Source organism: Alternaria novae-zelandiae (assembly GCF_023758075.1).
Source record: "Alternaria novae-zelandiae strain BMP 2774 chromosome Unknown scaffold_14, whole genome shotgun sequence".
In the NCBI taxonomy this organism is placed as follows: domain Eukaryota; kingdom Fungi; phylum Ascomycota; class Dothideomycetes; order Pleosporales; family Pleosporaceae; genus Alternaria; species Alternaria novae-zelandiae.
In genome coordinates this window covers 322,414-340,200 of record NW_026056974.1, presented here as the reverse complement: position 1 = coordinate 340,200, position 17,787 = coordinate 322,414, and the positions used below count along the sequence as shown (strand labels likewise).

Here is a 17,787-nt window from a genome sequence, read left to right as displayed (position 1 = left end):
AGCTCAGTCCCAAGATAGCCGTTAATCAATACACATTGCCGGCAAAGCAGAAGAGCCCTTTGATCCGCACTTGACACGTTTCGTCACCGTCAACGGCAGCATAAAGGCTGGAGAGCATACTGTACGTGATGGCTGCCCAACAAACCCCATAAATCGTCTCACGATGGCCCCTCCAGGATTCGGGCCGCCTGGATACTCTGTCCCGCACCGCTCCATGCATCGCGAACCGCCCCCAGAAGGGTCCGATACCAACACCCGGCCATATGCCATCTTCTTCTCCTATCTGTTGACATGCTTCTCTGTCGCAGTCTTCATCATCTTGAGACTTGCGAAAAGAGCTAGCGTGTTGCGAAAGTCAACTACTGCACAGCTCCCACCGAGAAGACATGTCTGGCTATTCAGTGCACTTGCTGCGGGCAGCTTGCTCACAACATGGACGCACATGTTCCAGTACTTCAAGGTCAGCTATCAGTCTTGGCTGATGTGGCGTAGCTACTACGAGCTTGAACCTGACCAGAATCACTGGGGTTTGTGGTTGAAAGAGACTTCATTGTTTCGAGAGGCATGGGAGACTGTCATCATCGGATATGCGAGGTACTGGTGGTCACACCAGATATTCTTCTTTGCATTGGGTCTGGGGTTGTATCTGGAGCAGAAAGGTAGAAGACTATTCGTATCGATTGACACACTGAACTAACATATCTAGGAATTCGTCGCGGTATCCGGTATACCTGGGCATTCATGCTGCTTGGCCAGATTGTGGCCATCAGTTTTGCTACAAACCTCTTCATGCTCACCTTACTATTGAGCCCGCCGGCACCAGCTCCATCGTCATATGGTTCGCGCCGGCAAACGTGGCTAGGTCCATGGCTCCTAAACCTTTTCGCCATCTTCGCAACTGCTTATCCCGCGATGCAACTAGCAGACGAACACTACTGGCATCACCCTACACACTTCATGCCGGTGCTCATGGCTCCACACATCGCTTTGATGCTCTTGCCCATTGCACGCGCTGTTGTACCGCCCTCATCCTTCATCGAGGATATCCAATTCACCGACAAGATCTACAACTACATGTGGGCACTGGTCCTAGGGAATGCCGGGCTGATGCTGGCATGGACTACCTCAACAGCGTATGCCTATGGTGGTTTTGTGGGAATCCAAAGTGCTCTGCTAGAACACCCAGCAGTGAGCAGCGTGGGATTCGATGTCATCTTCTGCTGGATCACATGGGCCTGTTGGTACTGGACGCAACCAAAACCTGCATATGAGGATGTATCGCGGGACTCGGCCGAGAGGAGGAGCGCACATGCTGACGACGAGCCGGCCACTGCGCTGGGTGCCAGTGGATATGATGGCGGAGCAAGACATCGCTAGTGTGGTGGCTCATCGGCTGTCGGAGTTGCTTATATGACGAAGCTACGTGCTGCGCGTATACGAGGAGTGGGTGTCCAGTGGTTGCATCATAGTTGATCGAAAGGGCTATTGCGATATTGCGCCTGTCGTCAGTCAGCGCTCTGATGTCGATGGAATAAGGTCCTCAAGCATACATACGGTTTATAGTATGTAATCGTAAGATCTTACCTCACCATAGGAGTATAGAGTTGCAACGGTGGCTCGAGAATGGCTTCGTAGCTCTGTTCTTAGTATTCTACGCGTCCGGCGCTCTGTATATTATTAGGTGTTGCGACCGGTCAGTTCGTATACGGGAGTTGCTGGCGGAAGCGTAGTGAATCAAGGCGACCATCGCAAAGGCAGTATCCCGATCACAGCCATTCATCTCGTAGTTGGTGTGAGGGTGTAAATCTGAAGCCGTAGACGATGTCACACCTCCGGCGAGTTTAGAATCGATAAGCTTCCAAGGTTTGACGCTAACAGGGTAACTCCGGCTTACAACCGGCCTGAACCCTTGCGTCATTGACAGAGAGCAACGTACTACTCTCCACCATCATCGTCATCGTACGAGGGTGCACAATTAACACAATATTGAATGCATCAGCACATCACGAGCAAGGTCATATACGACCTCGTACTAGGCTTAATCAGCCTTCCAAAGCAGTGCTTATGATGCCTCTCATATTGCTCACGTTTACGAACACAGCTTTTTCGCCGCACCTTTACTTTTTTCACCTGCAGGTTCGGTACTGAGCTATCGATTCGACCCTCGTATTGACAGCTGATCTTCACGCTACATGCACCCTGAGGCCCTGTGCGGCTGTGGCACTTGTGGCACTTATGCAAGACTTATCCGGCAGGCTGGGGAAAGCTTCGCTCGCTAACGCGCGGGGTTGATCTATAACTGCCCTGATTGAGTTGCGCTGACCCTCATCGGGCATGCCGTGCGGTACTGCATACGGAGCGAACGCAGCCGACTGGAAGGGATCATCGTGGGTGTGGCAAGGCGGCCAAAGCTAACGGGTAGCGGAACGTCATGGGCTGGCTGGGGCCCGTTATGGTGGAACACATGACTGCTGTCCAGGTGGAACCTTTGGAGGGAGCTGCGATGAGGCTGCGCGAATACGGCGACTACGAAGGATGATCGTGAGTATAAAGCTCGACCGTGCCGTTGCTGGTAAATTCCACTCATCAGCTCCTACCTACTCGATCAACGCCTAGCATACCTAAGACTCTATCATCGCATCGACCACCTACAAGATTAATCCACATCATCCAAAATGAAGACCTCATCCATCGCCCTCACCCTTGCAGCAGCTGCCGTTACGAGCGCACAGGATCCGTTCTACAACATCAGCTCTGCACCATTCTTCCTAGTCGTCACATCCGAAGACGGAAAGGTCAATGACACGCTAAGCGCCTGTCACGTCGGTGCAGCCATCGAATCACTCTGCCTCAGCAACGCTGGCGTAGGAGACAGCCCAGAACCCCTCGACGGCGCACAATTTCAATTCAACACATCTGTCTACTCTCAAGCACCAGAGGACGGCTTCGGCCTACCAGGCATCTTGACCTGGTGGTTGAACACCACCACCCTCGACATTCCCTCATCAGCGGCTTTCAACCTCGACCCAACTTCCAACCTTGCAGGCATCACTCTCAGCCCCGGAAGCGGAAGCGATACGACTATGCTAGCTTTCGACTCTCAGGACGAACTCACGTATCAGGGCTACGTCCGCGGCGAGAACAACACAGGCAACTACCAGGAATTCTACCGCTGGTTTGCTTGCGACACGGACTATGCCAGCTACAGGTACAACAACCTGGCATGGGGATTGGGTGCGGGCAAGCCAGACAACCCAACCTGTGTCTCGGTCAACGTGACGAGGGTATTTGTCTAGAGCGGAAGATTGTGATGAAAATTTCTGTTCCGTAATGGTTGGATCAGAAGAGGGGGGATGGAGGAAGGCCCAATCGGGATTTACGACTTGACGTGCTACGCAACTAATGCTAATAGATAATGACACTCTTTTGACATGCGCAATCCGTTCCACGTGTACGTTCTGACAGATGCCAGTCATCGTGATGTGATCGAAGGTGACCTCCATGGATATCTATAAGCCAGCGTCCTGTCTCCCTATCTTTCTGGCTCAAGTTGCACCTGTACGCGCCGTACAGATTACCACCGCCATGTTCAAACTTGTTCCCATCCTTCTCGCTTTCGCAGCTCTCACTCACGCTGACGCTGATTGCGAATACGATTGTGAACCCATCTATACCATACAATCTGACCCCTTCAATCTCGTCCTCATATCCGAAGATCTTTCCCTGAATGGCAAAACACTATCTGCATGCCATGCAGGTGCAGCAGTTTTCACGCTCTGCCCCACGCTTTCAGAAGAAGGGGCCCAGTATCCCGTTGTCCTGACCCACAACACAACCGATACTGCTATCACAAACGTCTGCATCCCCTCTAAATCCCCCTGCCTTCCCCATCAGCCCTACCGCCCATCAAAAGAAATCCACAAACCCCATCCCCACACCCACTAACACCCCGCCCAGACCTTCGGCACCCAAGGCATCCTCTCCTGGACCATCCCCTACGACCCCTACCCCATCGACCTCTCCGTGCTCCTCCAACCCCAAGACATCGTCCCCTTATCCATCGCCCAGCTCGCCATGACCTACAGTGGCGACGGCAGCCTCTCCTTCGACAACAACGACATACTCAACTTCCAGAATCCGATTACCTGGGGGGCGGAAAAACCTGAAATGGGGGAGTGGACGGGCTATTATCGCTGGTGGGTTTGCTTCACGTACTATGGGACGGGGTATGTTAGGCAGACTTTGGTGTGGGGGACGGGGATTGGGAAACCTGGTAAGTTTGGTGCTTGCTTTTTTTGGGTAGATGCTGATGTTGGGGTGGTGGGACTGTGCTGACTGCTTTTGGTAGATCCGCCGAGTTGTGTTAAGGTTGGGGTTAAGAGGGTGTTCGTGTGAGAGATTGCCTGAACTAAGTTCAGGCCTCTGGTGTGAGTTCAAGGCGCATTGACTTCTTCGTCGATCAGATGGTAGATGGAGATTTGCGGCGAATCCGGATGTGAGGTGGACCTGCGTCGATGTAACGGCTGCTGGGATTAGTAGAATGGTGACAGGAAGAAGCGCGAGTTCTATGTGACAATCAAGTTTGATAATTCTCTAGGTTGAAACTCGATTTCTGTGTCTCCAATATCAAGGTGTTCAGTAGGCTCGGCCGGCATGCTCTTCGCTGTTGAGGCTAGAACGAGCCCTCCAGGAGTCGTGTGTAAATGCCTCCGGAGATAGGAAAACAACACACTAGAGAGCAAAAAGACGACGAGAGCTCTGATGGAAGTAGTGTGCCTAGTCGGCCCAAAGCTTGTATGCACATGGGGTGGACCTCCATGAGGCTTGACCCTCAGTCCCTGCCCAGGTGAAGCTTAAACGGTTAGCGTGTCACGCGAGGCTGGGCGTCTTCCAAGGTTCCATGTCGCGTACGCAACTCCAGCCTCTCTCTCTACAGTCCCACAGCGAGATCACCATTCAGCACTCTTTTCATCGTTCAATGATTCTATCGGTCGTGACCCGCAGCCTTGGAGGCTAATGACGCGTCAAAATGCCTCACGACGCGGCTTTTGAGACCCGCGTACGCCAAAACCGCCACAAGCCCTACAGCAGCGAAGGCCAGCCCTACTGCAGTCAATTTTCGCGACAGACCATTGTGTAGCTGCTATTGGACCCATCTAAATCTCCGACCAACGCGACAGGCGTTTCCCAGGATGGATAGGCCTTCGAGATGGTCGCATTCAGCCTTCCCCGCGTAGATCCGACACAACGTGTGACGGCGTTCGAGGCGAGCAATGCCGTCATCGTGCTTTCCGCCGAATGTCAGCTAAGGTGCACCACCAACGTAGTGCTGGTAAGGCAGACTGTCTTGACCTCGTCTCTCGATAAGTGCAGCGCATAGCATCAATTGTATGCCGACATTGCATAACACATGCTAACTAGTTCTTCGTCATTCTTTCGCATCGCCCTCATGATTCCTACGTTGTTTTTCTTCCCTTTGGCCCTACTTACAATACCTATAACCGCACAGTCTTCTCCCTCCTCCACGTCAGATACGCCTATACCTACCAGTTCTACTGAAACGATCATCGATGTCTCCAGTACCTTTACGAGCACTTACTCCGCCGACTTCTCGAGCGGTCTCCCGGGCATTGTCCTGAGCACATTCACATCCGGACGGCAGAACGCCACCGCTACCTCGTCGACGACAACACAAGAGGTGACAGCCATAGTCGGGCTGTCTCCTTCGACCGAATCCTCAAACGGCACTGCTTCATCGACCACGACATCTGCTCGTCCAAGCCCGACTAATACTCAGCCATGCAATGGATACGTCGAGTTTTGCCAGAGGAGGTTTTCCAACATCTCTATGGTCGTCGCACATAACAGCCCATTCGTGAGGCCGCACAATGCAGCCAGCAACCAAGACTACCCAGTGCTTAATCAGCTCAATGATGGAGTTCGAGGGTGTAAGCGCATCATACACGATACGGAAAGACTCTGGCTGACGTTGAACAATAGTGCAGTTCGAGACCCAGAAACCCAACGAGACCTCCGCTATACGCCTCTGCCATACCTCCTGTAACCTGCTCGACGTGGGTACCCTCGAATCATACCTCGCAACAGTCAAAGGTTGGCTCGACCAAAACCCGTTCGAAGTCATTGCCATCATGATGGGCAACAACAACGGCCAGGACACTCGAAACCCAGCGACAGACTATATCGCACCTTTCCAAAACTCGGGAATAATGGAATACATATGGACACCACCTTCGGCTAGTCTGAATCTGACGGACTGGCCCACATTGGCCGAGATGATTATTAGGAATAAGCGTGTCGTGGTGATCTTGGACTATGGCGCAGACCAGGAACAAGTCCCGTGGCTGCTCAGCGAATTCAACTATCAATGGCAAACACCCTTCTCACCCACCGATCCCGCATTCCCATGCACGGAGCAACGACCCCCGAACCAGCCAGAAGAAGTCTCACGCGAGCGCATGTACGTGATGAACCACAACCTGAACATCGAAGTCAGTCTCCCAGGCGTGAGCAGCATCCTCATACCAGCATACTCCCTTCTCGATGAGATCAATGCTGTGTCCGGAAACGGTAGCGTTGGTCTCAATGTACAAAACTGCGAGAAAATGTGGGCTCGTCCGCCGAATTGGATACTCGTCGACTACTACAACTATGGCAACTTTAATGGCTCTGTCTTCCAGGTTGCTGCGACGGCCAACAACGTCACGTACAACGAGCAGTCGTGCTGTGGAACAGAAGGTACTAGCACGGCGCATATTCTGAGAAGCCAAAGGCTTTCCATAGCTTCATTGTTTGTTGGCGCTTATCTGTTGTGGTGAGTATGGTCCAAGGCAGCTCAGTTTGTCTTGGAGCATTGGTATGGCGAGGCGTTCTTGGGAGTAGGAGTTGTTTCTATCTGCCGTACCGCTTAAGCAACGTCTGTTCTTGATCAATTTAACCGTTGTCCTCTCTAGCCTGGGCGAGTTGCCTAGTGTACCTGTCTGCATGATTGCTACTCGACTGATCCCAGACACGGATACATTGGCGTGTACACGGAAACCGCCCTTGTCACCCCTTCGAAGCTCATCGAAAATGAATTCATTGTCGCCCAAGCTATGAACTCTGACCCCTTGACTGGAGCCTACGTTCCATTTACGCTAAGCGCCGAAGGCCCACTACATATGTCGCAACACCTCGTACTCCTCCAGTGAACTCATCGCCACTCCGCTCATCAACCCCGCAAGCGGTTCTCTCAACTTAGTACGCTTGTCCACGAACCCCATCGCCAACTTCGACAACCATGCCCTACCTGGAAACCCGAATCCGCCATCTACTTCGCGCAGCGAGGAATGATGATGGAAAAGGGGAGGCAATCAACCGCTTTAACAGCGTACGGTGCTGTCCGCCACCCTCTGATAAACTGGAGATGCTCGATCACGGAAAGGAAAAATATAAGTACACATTCGAACCCGCACCTCGCCAGAACGACCCAGTCATAAGGTATATTATACGCCTTATTCGCGACATGAAGGCCAAACACATCGGCGTCGCGGCCATGAACTTTCGAGTAGAACCTACCGACAAGTCATCGCCGTTCTGGCTGGCTTTACCCGACTACACTACGTACTGCAGCAAACTGTATACCTTTGTGGACAGTGTCAATGAGTTTCCAGTCACCGCTTGGGTAACCTTTGCCCCAGCAATGCCCGGCCCAACGGAGAATAATCTACATCTGAAGATTGGTAAAGAATGGGTTGTGTTGAAGGACTGGCTTCTTTCCAGCCAGACGCCTGCCAAAGAATTGGTAGGGGAAAAGGGCTACAGGGCGCAGCGCACATGGTGGAGGCTCAATGGAAAGCATTTTCGGCTCGCCGACCTCCCGACGGAGATGCGCATGAAGATCTTCGAATTTGCTCTCGGTCCTCGAATCTACCCTTTGACTACATCCAAGGACGCTGAGGTTCGTCTCGGCTTGGGCTTCCGCAATTGGCATGACAGCAGTAAAATCGACCAACGCCACCCCTCACTGTTATATGGAGGACGTGAGCACCAAGTTACAGGCTGCTCCGCCTACGAGCCCAACATTGCACTCTTGTCTATCAACAGGCAGACCCACGGGGAGGCTCTTCAGGCTGGCTGGGAGGACACCCGAAAGTGCTTCTTCTCACCAATTCAGCTCAGATCAGTTCTTGAGGCGAGTACTAAACCGGACTATAACTGGCTCAATCATCTCATTCTCGATTTCACGATGTCCGATTGGTTCAGTTTCTTCGGCGTACGAGTGCGTTCAAACTTCTACATGGACAGCGGTGTATCTCTTGGACCTATTCTTCCTACATTGAACGGACTGTCAACTCTCCAGCTTTGGTTTCGAAGCCCGGAGGATGGAGCGTGTTACTATCCCTCTGGGATGCGTAATACCAGGTGGGGCGTTGAGCACAGCTTTACCTGTTGTCAACGTACAATGGTCGACTGGATCATGACGTTCGCCTGGCCATTTGTAAAGGATCTACCAAAGGTGAGACTAGGCGGTATCCTGAAGAAGGACACAAAGGACAAGTGGAATAAACTCCTTGCGCTACCTGCAAGGGACAAAATCGGCATCATGGACCACGCTGTCGAGCAGGCGGCTATTCTCGACACGCCCCCAGCAGATATGTAAGCACCTACTCATCCTCAGAAAGCTTTCCACGCTGTTCATTTGCTAAAATCAGTGATAGCCCACCTCCATGCTTCTGTCGCACGCCTTGCCAGGTCATGAGTGATACCCGTCACTTTCACTACGATCACGGCTTGTCTTGGGACGAGTTACCTCGGCCTGACGATTTCGACTGCGAGGAATAGGGTGACGCTTCTTGAGCGAGCCAAGACCAGGAGCATGTCATCCAGATTTCGGAAGACCAAGGCATCCAGTCCAACAGGCTCGTCGCAAGGCGAGATGACCTTGTTCAACGAGCTGGAGGGGTACACCGGATATCGTCAGATGCGGACAGCCATTGGAGTCCTGATAGAAGGTGCTGTAATTGAGGATGCTTCTTCACTGGACGAAGAATGAGTGAAGCTTTAGAGACCAAGATCGCAATCTGCACACATCGAACAAGACGGGTTTGAACATGAATCCTACTTATCTATTCGCCACATGAAACTCAAAGCTAGCTTCACAAACCATAAACATGTCAACGATTTACTTCATCATGCTTTATATCGTGTGTAGGTGGCCTCGCAAAAGTTTTGTTGCCACGATCCAATGCACCAGGTATTTTGACTAACTGTTCTGTACATTTAGTAGCCCAACTAACATGGAAGAAACCAGACAAAGCAAAGTGAAGCCTCTGTATACGCTACTCCATTCCATATTACTACTGCCTACAGCAGAATGCACAGACCGTCCCCATTACTTGGCGCTAGTATCACCTCCCTGTGCATATACCCGGATATATCAAGCCCTAGTCTATCGGACACACTCAACTACAAGGCCCACCAACTTCCTCAACTCCAACACGATGTCCGAAATGGCTGCTTCCGGTCTCTCCGCGGACCCTTCCGACCCTGGCTACCACTCGCAGTCAGGTACCGAACACGACATGGCTAGTCCTACTCTTCCTCGGATACCATTGTTCGTACCAGCTCAGTATTGGAATTACCATGTGCATTCGCCCGTCGGCTATCACGGTTATCCCATTCAACAGTACTCGAGCGGCTTCGAGGTGACTCCCTTTAGCCTATCATATGACTCCTGCGAGCACTGGCAACACGAGTACAACACTCTTCCCTCGAATACGGCTACTCTCGACTCCGTCATCCAAGAACTTGACCCTGACAACTCCCTCGGAACCACTGGTATTGCAAAGAGCTCAAAGCTCACCGCCACAGCGCCCCCATTCGTGCCCGTCAAGTCCTCGACGCTCAACGCAGCAGCACCAATCTTTCTCTTAAGCCGCGTAGCAATCTTCGATCCTCCAGCCGGTGACCTCGCAAAGCGTCCTCGCAAGTACAACCGCGTCCTCTCCGATGCGCGCAACGACAAGATCACCGACGCGCTCGTGATGATGCGGCGCCCACGCGATGGACAAGTCGGCCGCTTCACCGAAGAGACCACGTACGAGTTCAACAAGGGCTGGCACTTCAATGACCCCGTACTCGCTGAGATGTACCACACGATGATCGCGCCGAAGAAACACAACTTTGCTGCTTTCGCCCTGCGGGTCAACATCCGGCCTGTCAACGATGCACCTCCGCTCTGGCCGCCTTATATGAATCTCTTCGATATCAAGTCTTACTACCTTGAAGTCGTGGAGAAAGACAGCGTGAAACAGGCGAAATGGGTTACCATATTGCCTAATGGCTCGCCGCCAACTGCCGAGACTATCCACATCTACGAAACAGACAAGAAGGAATGGGTGTCTTTCGGTGATTGGCTCGCGAAGAACATCAAGTCGCGCGAATGGCTCGGTCGCCTTGGCTATCACTTGCAGTTCAAGTGGTACAAGAGCAAGGGCAGCAAACGTCGCTTCGAGGACTTTCCAGCTGAGATCCGAGAGAAGATTTACAAGGCCGCGCTTGGCGGTGAAGTATACCCGCTGAACAGTTTGTGCACCGCTGAAGGGTACACCTGCTTCTGGCCCGATGGAGAGCCGGAATCTGAAGCTCAGCTAACTCTGGGGCTGGGCTATCACCCCGGTTTGTTTATGCGTGTAAAGGGTGAGGCACTGTTGGCGTCTCCATGGGATGAAAACCGTGTGCCGGAAGATCGACCTCCTGTGCACAAACCGAGTCTCTCGCTTTCGGCGGTGAACTCCACGATCCGCGACGAGTTCCTCCATTTTGCCTGGGTACGAATGCGTAGCCGGTTCTTCACACCAGACCTGTTCGTTCTAGCCATTAAAGCGTGGGCGGGTCCCGCGATGGCTTACCAGCATCTGACTAAGATCGAGTTGAACTTCACGAATGTGGAGTGGTTTGAGTTCTTCGGCGTTAGTCTGCTTTATTCTCCGATCGCGATTACTGCTTCTGAGTCAATGGGTTCTTGTCTTCAAAAGCTTGACAACCTCCGTGACTTACATCTCCGCTTTCGGACACCATATGACGGCTACCAGGGCAGCCCCTGGGGCTGTAGACCCGATAAACATCGATTGCCTCGGTATGGAGGAGAAGATTACATTTGCTGTCAGCGTACGATAGTAGACTGGATTTGTACCTTCGCATATCCCTTCCTGATTGACAAGTGCAAGGAAGAGAGCTTGGGGGAGAGATTAACGGTGACGTTGACTGGTGCTGTGAAGACGGCCACGAAACGGAAGTGGGAGGCGATCTTCAAGGGCCAGCGCCATCACGACCAGGAAGCGGCGTTGAAAGTCATTCTTGATACCCCGGATGAGGCACTGTGAGTAACAAGGTACCTATGATTTGTGTCAGACGTATACTAATCCTCCAACAGGCCTCCGAGATGTAGATGTGGAACATTATGCGCATTTCATGACGAGAATCGTCACGAGTACTACTACTGCGAGTCTTATTTTAGGCATGGCGATTGGTTCAATCCCAATACTTAGATGCGGGGCTAAAGGAATTAGAGTGAATGTAAGGCCAATGTGGAACGAGTCGCGAGATTCCAATGCGAAGGAAAGCGGAGGTATAGTAGTAGGAGACTAAGGATACATCTTTGAGACTACTATGTAACTCGTTTGGTTGGAGGTGTGGCGTCTCTATCATGGTTTCAATCATGAGACGTCCATCATAGTACTCATCATGCCAAGGTCGCGCATGCAGTAGGGTCGAAGGTGTCGTAGTGCACTCGCATGCCTATTCCAGATGATTAGAATGCCCATGAACAGTTCATGTAGCGAACCTGTACTTACTGACTGGCAGTGGGACCCACTCATCCTTAGCCTCGCTCAAAAAGCTTACAGTACCCTCTTGAACCTCCCGCCTCAACGTCTCTTGCGTACCCGGCCCCTTTCTGAGGCCTTCCATTCGTGCAAAGATACGCAACTGGGTGACTAAACCAGCAACGATGATAGGCCTGGTCAGTGCTCCGTGTAGCCCGTCGATGAATGGTAGATATAGCTCGTGTGGACGGTCGAGGTTGATGTTGTCGGGGTCAGGAAAGATAGCGGGATCGCGAGATGCAGTTGCCACGTCGAGGATAAGGTCATCGCCCTTGTTTATACCCTCTGCGTGCCGCCAGTCGCTAGTAGTGAGAAAGGTGTTAGGAATGCGGAGAAAGCCAGTTGCGGGTGTGATAAGGCGCAGAGCCTCAAGCACGTATGCGCGCAATACCTCGGAATTTGCTGGGGTGATATCTTTCGCTAGTTTCTGGATGTCCGGCCAGTGCGTAGATTGGTAAGGTTCCGAGAGGAAGAGATCGATAACTTGGCAGAACTAGTAATGATCAGCAGAGGCGCATGCATGAAGCGACGTCTAGGCTTACGGCAAAGGTGCTGAACACGACAAGATCTACGGCAAGTATGACCACTAGAGAGACAACTTCTTTGACCTTTGCCCCATTTTCGAAGAGCCGTTGCATCACTTTCGCTCCATGGTCTGGCATGAGATTGCGCTTCGCATGTCGTCGTTTGCGGGTTTCCGGAAATTGCACAACGGGCGATGCTTTCATTTCTTCGCAAACAACCCTGACCTCTTTCGACATTTCATCGCTTGCAGTGATTGCATCCCTCCGGAGTGCGGCCGACTTCGCAGGGTTGTTGTCTAGATGAACAAAGTGAAACACTGCTATCATCTTGTTGAAGAGCTGCTTGTCATCAAAGCTGGCCGTTGAATCTTGCGAGTCGTTGATCGGGATGTTGAACAGACACGCAGCAAACTGTGTCCAGCTGCGAGCTGCCACGTCTTTGATCGCGTCTATCTCGGCAACTTTGAACAGCCACTTGCTGTTGTTCTGCACGAGCTGGGTGGTCTTCAGGTTGAGGAAGTGCGCAAAGATTTCTACCGACTCCTCCGGGCCGAGTATAGCTTGCCGAATAATATCTTGCTGTTTGATGGCAGCAGTGGTATGACCAAGCAGAACGTGTGGTTGATACTCCAATTGCCGCAAGGTATGAGTCCAAGCTGTTGTGTACAAAGTCTGGTCCCGAAGAATGCGGAGGATCATTTTGTAATCAGTGATGACTGTGGGAGGCGAGTCATAGCGAGGCTTTTCATAGCTAAAATCCGCTTCGTGTCCGAGAGACTTCTGTCGTCGTCTCATCTCTGGAGGGGTGGTGAGCGGGTAATGCGCGTAAATCGAGTTGCCACGATAGTATTCGGGAAAGACTCTCATCAGTAGCTTGTACATGACACCTCCGCCATCGATTGAGTATTCGCTGGAAGCTGCGTTGAACCCAAAAGCTGTCAGGTGGTGCGGGGTGTAGTCCACGGTGTAGAATCGATCACCCCGAATAAGAGAGAGCGCATGTGACACCACTGCTCTGGTCGCCGTCGTTCCTGCACACAGACCTGATCCCGGAGTCATCGGGGCAGTTGGCTCTTCCAGAATAGTTCCGGCATATAGCTCGACGTTCTCAACATCTTCGTACAAGACTTCGAGCGCGGCAGCGACGTCGGGATCGGGATGGATATCGGTGAACGAGGTGTGGGATGTCATACCAAAGAATCTCCTGGTCTCATTGAGAGAAGCCACGCCCCACTGTCGACCTTGCTCGATACTCATTACCTCGATAACTTTCAACGCCAAAGGGACACGACGTGGGCCGAAGCTCATGGCAACTTCATCCGTGGCTTCTGTGAGTATTTGAACGATATCCTCATCGCGAAAGTAGCCGTCGCTCTTCCTTTCGAGACCAGCGAAGACACGCCGACCAGGATCCGCAGGCGGTATAGCAGCATGTCGACGCATGCCAGCTCGCATGTCTTCCAATGTCAGATGGCCAATCTTCATATCTGGACATATCATAGACATGTGTTCTGTGAGCCAGTCCTCGTCCTTCTTCGATATGGTCGAATGCCAGCGATAGATCATGTTGATCTCGGCGCTTGTCTGATTGCCGCGGGCCTTATCAACGTCTGTCTGCCCAATGATACCTTCTATCTTTGCTCGTGGATCTAAGGTCACCGAGGAATCTACGCACTGTAGGTTGAGGATCGTGCGTACGTAGTCTTTTAGGACAACGTTGATGTATAATCCGGTCGTTACTAGCCGTGCAGTCTGGAAGAGGTCGTTGTCGCGCTTGCTGAGAGCTCGCTTGTAAAACCCAGTGTCAATTCCAGCCGCGTTGCAGGGAGGGCTGAATCGACCGTTCTCATTGATGATGGCCAGTTGCTCGACAACGATGTTGTGAAACCGCGAAAAGCATACGATCAGGGCAGAGGACTACCGATAATGAGCAATTGCACAACAGACTTGAGTTCGTATCTTACCGCTGCTGGCCGGCTGAGGATCCTTGTGTCAGCGAAAGCATCAGGCTTCAACTTCCCATCGACGAAAGTGCGAACAGAGCTCTGTGCTTCCTCTGATTCCCCGTATAGTGACGATAAGTCCAAGTATGAAGATGTCATGGCCACATCGTTATCTTCGTCGCCTGTACGAAACACATCGCATACCATGACAGCTGCGAAGGCAAAGAAAAGACTCGATAGTTGGCTGGGGTGTGGCTTTGGCTTGGCTTCTCGCGCGAGCAGTGTATCGAAGAGCAGTTCTGGATCGGGAAGCTTTGTAGGTATATGTCTTGGAGTGACCATGCGCGCGTAGTAAGAACCAGCCTTACCGACGTTAGGCAGGTGAATGTTGTTGTTGCTTCCATCAGCGGATCGATACTTGTCTGGCTCATGTCAGTATTGAAGAACGAGACGGAGCAAGTCGAACCTACATCGACCCCCTAATGATGAATACACCGGCTGTTCCATGTCCCTACAGAACGTTTTGAGCAAACTACTAGTACTGGTCTCATCAACGGTAGATGATGCCAGAAACTGTACGAGCTTCTCCTGTCATATGTTGTTAGCTGCGGCTCTTTCCACGTTGAGGCAGTCACTTACATCTTGTGCGCTATCATCAGACACAACACTATGAGTAGTGCCACTGAAAGAACCGCTTGTTTCGTGATTACTGGGACTGGCGTGGCCACTGGCATCCTGGGCCAGTTCCTGAAGAGGACGCATCGGACCGTTATCACTCGGCAAAAGAGTGCGTAGGTAAAGGTATAATAGAGTCTATGTCGAGGTTGAGTGTGGCTGACATGTAGCTGGCACGAGAGTGAGGTCATGCTGTGGCGTTGTCACTACCTGGGTACCTTATCGCATGGCCTGATGGTATCCACATGGATGATTTCATCTCATCGCCAAGGAAACGGGCTTCGTTGGAAGAAGTAGTCGCGAGGTAGTACATGAGCAGTTGTAGGAAGTCTCAGCCACCGCCTCATCCCACAATGACGCCACCGCGCTGTCTTACAGGGCAGGTGCTGCCACGAGGTGCAAACGTTATCCGAACGATCGAGGAAACACGAGAGCGACGGATGATCTGGATGCATGGATCTGAATACACCAAGAGTCGCCTTCTGATGATCTGTTGCGGCTCTTGCGCACAGATAAGGCTAATGACCTAACACCTGTCTATTACGCGGTTTCTCGCAAAGCCCCGTCTTCTCCAATCTCAGCGTCGGTACCGAAGTCACGGGATAGTCAGGATTCTCCCACACCACACCGTACCTCAATTGTTGCTCGCCGCATTCCTTGAGCAGCCTTCTGACCTCCGCGTTGGGATGCGACTCTGCAAGAAGCGGCGCATTGAAGGCTTTTGCGATTTCGATTGGTGAGAGCGAGACCTCGCGGCCTAGATGCCACCATCCCGCCAATACCGTGAAAACACAGGCCGTGGCTACGAGCGTGATGCCGATGGCAATGGCGAGAAATTGATATTGACTCTTGAACACAACTGCTTTTGCAATCTGCTCGACTTCTATTGTCTGCTGGTAAATACCCTCTCTCTCCGACTCGGGCCACTCGATAAGATTTTGAGGGACCTCGGGATTAACCTTGCTAAGGTTACCCTTCACGCCCGGTATGTAAAGCGCAGTTCGGAAAGAGAGCTCACGGAGTGAATTCAAGACGTCGGATGTCGGATCTGGAAACGTCATGTTGCAGAAGTCATCCATCGACTGTAAAGATCCACCTAGGTCGGCCATGTAGTTGAACACTGTCGTTCCGGTCGTGGTGGTTCTCCAGCCCGCAGGTCCAAAATTCCAGTATACAGCCAGGCTCGATTCCCACTTGGCTTTCATGTAAAGATTCACGCCACCATGGGTGCTCGAGCTGTCGTAAGTACGACCCTGCCAGAATGAATTCATGGATTTGGTCTTGTCTGTTTCCCATGAGCTCTCCGGGTCAAGAGCGATGGTGTCATTTGTGATAATGATAGGGTATTCGATGAGAGCGGGCCGCAGCTCGCAATGGTTCCTGTTCATGAAACCGACACACTCTTGCGAACTCTTGAACATAGACGTGTAGTTCATGAAGACCTCGTCGATCGGCCAAGTATAAACATCGTCGATGCTAGTGAGGTTTGACCAGAAGAGATACGTCCATTCTATGAAGCCCTGGTTTCCTATGAATTCGCTGGAATTGTACGGGATGGTGGTGTCCTGAATACAACGCGCATCGTATCCAGCAGCAAGTACCGTGCCCTTACATACACCCTGACAGCCTGAGTTTGCGAGAACGATAGACCGCCCATCGGAGTGTTGCTTGGCAATTTTACTGAATATGGGCGACAGTAAATCGGCGCCCCCAGACTGAGCGCTTATCCCTGTGAACCCTTCAGGAATCTTGTTTGCGATGTCCATTGTGATGTTTTTCATCTCAATCCGCGTTCGCTCGTGAATGACAGAAGCGCGTTGCAAAAGAGGTCCGTTGATAGGCGCCAGCGTAACAGCGAGTCCAGCCAAAGCGACCAGGTTGAAAGACCGTCCCGATCGCAGTATGGGGAAGACTCCATGTCCGAACGACCAAATATCGTGCAAATCCTTGACTTTCGCATCGCCCTTCAAAGCCTTCACCCACCAGGCGATAGTGACAGCCTGCGCGAGAGCGTATTGCAAGGCGATATTGGCGATTGTGTACGAGATGGCGAGACAAACGGTGGGCTGGTACTTCCAAGAGGTAATAAGCTGTCCATCTGAGGCGGTGATGATGTATATCATGCTGACCGACGCAGCCAGCGCGGTGACAAGGGCGAAAACTCCAGAGTGGGGAAAGCGCCGCCAGAATCCCGTCTTCCATGAGAATTGATGTGGGGACTGTGGTGGTTGAGGATCCTTCTCGTGCTCTTTAAGGAGACGATTCTCCATGATACTGCTCGAATGAGAGAGCTCGCCATCATCGGAGACCATGGTTGACGGAAATCAGAGAACGAACGAGGAATCGGGTACTTCAGATAGGATAACAACGTGTACGTACCTGGATGTGAGCTGCTTAACAAGGCTGCTGTAGAATAAGGCCCCCTGGCCCCCAAATACCCGCTGTACGACTGTGCCAATAGGCTCGCTACTTGGCACGCTTGTAACTGCAGTTGGCCACACCATCTGCGATGCAGGGTGCGCTATACGTAGGTTCAAAGGATGCAAGTCTAGAGGCACAGCCTCAAATCAGTAACCACTTTCGCAGAGCCGCCCACTGCACTCCACGAAAGTCCAAGGACAAAACTGCATTACAAGTGATGTTAGACAGACACCGCGATTGGATCAGAGTGCATTGACCTGGATAAGGTCAGTATCGAAAAATACAATGGCAGGCCATCAACCCATACCAATTGCAATACACATGTAAGTGGGCGTGTCA

General features: G+C 51.9%; 5 protein-coding genes across 5 annotated transcripts; 4 read left to right on the top strand and 1 right to left on the bottom strand.

Moving 5' to 3' along the window:
* Positions 1 to 163: 163 nt before the first annotated feature.
* J4E88_006980 (uncharacterized protein) lies at positions 164 to 1,377 on the top strand (the record flags this gene model as incomplete). The annotated part of the gene is made up of 2 exons (XM_049400602.1): positions 164 to 659; positions 707 to 1,377. The coding sequence occupies 2 exons, from the start codon at positions 164 to 166 to the stop codon at positions 1,375 to 1,377; spliced, it is 1,167 nt and encodes a 388-aa protein (XP_049253550.1).
* A 1,298-nt stretch (positions 1,378 to 2,675) lies between these two features.
* J4E88_006979 (uncharacterized protein) lies at positions 2,676 to 6,836 on the top strand (the record flags this gene model as incomplete). Its single annotated transcript, XM_049400601.1, has 4 exons — positions 2,676 to 3,284; positions 3,958 to 4,200; positions 5,510 to 5,698; positions 6,006 to 6,836. 4 exons carry the CDS (start codon positions 2,676 to 2,678, stop codon positions 6,834 to 6,836), a joined length of 1,872 nt encoding a protein of 623 aa, XP_049253549.1.
* A 461-nt stretch (positions 6,837 to 7,297) lies between these two features.
* On the top strand, positions 7,298 to 8,659 carry J4E88_006978 (uncharacterized protein; the record flags this gene model as incomplete). Its single annotated transcript, XM_049400600.1, has 1 exon — positions 7,298 to 8,659. One exon carries the CDS (start codon positions 7,298 to 7,300, stop codon positions 8,657 to 8,659), a length of 1,362 nt encoding a protein of 453 aa, XP_049253548.1.
* An 841-nt stretch (positions 8,660 to 9,500) lies between these two features.
* J4E88_006977 (uncharacterized protein) lies at positions 9,501 to 11,384 on the top strand (the record flags this gene model as incomplete). The annotated part of the gene is made up of 1 exon (XM_049400599.1): positions 9,501 to 11,384. The coding sequence occupies one exon, from the start codon at positions 9,501 to 9,503 to the stop codon at positions 11,382 to 11,384; it is 1,884 nt and encodes a 627-aa protein (XP_049253547.1).
* A 359-nt stretch (positions 11,385 to 11,743) lies between these two features.
* On the bottom strand, positions 11,744 to 17,339 carry J4E88_006976 (uncharacterized protein; the record flags this gene model as incomplete). Its single annotated transcript, XM_049400598.1, has 5 exons — positions 11,744 to 11,799; positions 11,856 to 12,378; positions 12,428 to 14,326; positions 14,374 to 14,774; positions 15,572 to 17,339. 5 exons carry the CDS (start codon positions 17,337 to 17,339, stop codon positions 11,744 to 11,746), a joined length of 4,647 nt encoding a protein of 1,548 aa, XP_049253546.1.
* Positions 17,340 to 17,787: the final 448 nt, after the last annotated feature.